Here is a 1,764-nt window from a genome sequence, read left to right as displayed (position 1 = left end):
GCGACTTCCGGGGCTCGCGCATAGGCCGCGCTCTCAGCACTGCGTTGCGACCCCCTGACTACACGCACTTACCTAAAACTGATGTAAATGGCTTCACTTTAGGGCCAAGGTGTATTTAACTTTCATGGCGATTTGTAGGGCAATCATAGTTTTCCTCTAAATTTTAGGAATGTTAAAAGTGGCTATACAGATGTATCGGACATCTCTTTACTGCTGGAACCGCGGCTCTACCCCTTCAATCGTCGATACTCTCTCTGCATGCCATACTGCCACCCCGTCGCCGTCACTACCCCTTACTACCGACGCTACCCCATCCACCGTGGCGCTACCCCAGGGACGGGAAGCAGCTAAGTTGTTGGCCTTTTTCGCCACCTTGTGTATGCAAGGCAGTGCTGATTGTCAAACGGTACCATTTACACATTGCCTTGAAACTAACATACGCTATCAGATGTTTGATCCTCTTACAAGCTGGGTCCGATTCTGATTCGGCTTTCAGGAAGTGAGTAGCTTAGCGTATTAACATAAAAGATAAATAAGTTTTGAATTATTCAAATATTTATTGAACGGAATGCTGCAATGTTCCAATCAATCGCTGTTGCATGCGCTTAACACAATATTAAGAGCCATGAACCTTTACATGACTGGAGGTGGTACAATTACGTAAATAGCCTGACATGCTTTGACTAAATTATTCAGCAAAATGAAATACGCTGATAATACGTGAGAAAAATGAACTGTTTAAACTAAAACAAATAGTAAAAAAGTAGAAAATTGAAAACGTACAAGGAAACAAGGTGTAGATTGCTAGATTCCAAAACAAACATTCAATGGTGAACGCAATCTTCTTTCATGAAACCAATACACTCTTTTCGACAGCAATCGACTAATAGTGCTTGGCGTGTCGAACAATTTCATTAGCGGTTACATTCAGTCTGTAGCAGAGTCCCTGCAAAGTAGCAACGTCGCCGGAGGCATCGTGAGCACTATTGACAGGCACGTCATATTGTTGAGCCAGATTTTTCAAGGACGGGAGAGACCCCTGCTGAAACTTCTCCCGCAACACAGCCAGGGTGTCACTGGACCCGGCGACAACGTCGAAAAGACGGTCCTCCAAGTTGTTTCGCCGGCAGTCGCGATAGAGCAGGGGAAAATCCATACTGAAACAGAAAACACCACAATATAAGGCACTGTTCGAAATTTACAATTTTTCTACGCACTCTGGAAACTCGTGTCCGATACAGTGTAACAGTTACAAGTGCGATAATATATGTATCACAGTTAAAACTTAAAACTGTAGTACCACACTTCACACTTGAAGGTGCTATGTGTAGTAGTGCACTTTAAAGTGTGATACACGTGTGTGTGGAACTTGGAAGCGTAATACATGTGTGTGGGAACTACAGTTAAGTGTGATACACATGGTAATGCACTTATAACTGGACGGTATCACACTTGAGTTTCCAGAGCACAAAATTGTTGTGAACTTTCTCATACTAAGCATGAATTAACACACTCCTAGCATACAAAATACGCAGGAAGACGTTGAAATATATTTTAAGTTACGTAAATATTAGCAAAGTTCAGAACAAGGTTCAGCATTCGTTAAAAGTAACGATTAAGTTAAACTTAACGGTTAACATTTTCGACTAACTTTTAACTTAACGTTAACTTTTGCTGAAATGTAACTGTTAACGTTAACGATTAACTTTTTGGGACAAACTTCAACGATTCTTCCGTTAAGTTACTTTTTCTTCAGCAAGCCCC

The 1,764-nt window shown here is 41.7% G+C and overlaps 1 protein-coding gene across 2 annotated transcripts in view; it reads right to left on the bottom strand.

The window, feature by feature from the left end:
- Positions 1-533: 533 nt before the first annotated feature.
- LOC113217918 (uncharacterized) overlaps positions 534-1,764 on the bottom strand; it is a gene marked incomplete in the record, with an annotated part of 40,985 nt that continues 39,754 nt past the window's right edge. For both annotated transcript variants that reach the window (XM_052274853.1, XM_052274852.1), the window contains 1 exon segment: positions 534-1,157. In XM_052274853.1, coding sequence (XP_052130813.1) covers positions 884-1,157 — 274 coding nt within the window.

The sequence above is a fragment of the Frankliniella occidentalis genome, unplaced genomic scaffold (genome assembly GCF_000697945.3).
Source record: "Frankliniella occidentalis isolate FOCC.00 unplaced genomic scaffold, Focc_3.1 Scaffold454, whole genome shotgun sequence".
NCBI lineage: Eukaryota > Metazoa > Arthropoda > Insecta > Thysanoptera > Thripidae > Frankliniella > Frankliniella occidentalis.
This window is presented reverse-complemented; position numbering and strand designations above follow the sequence as displayed.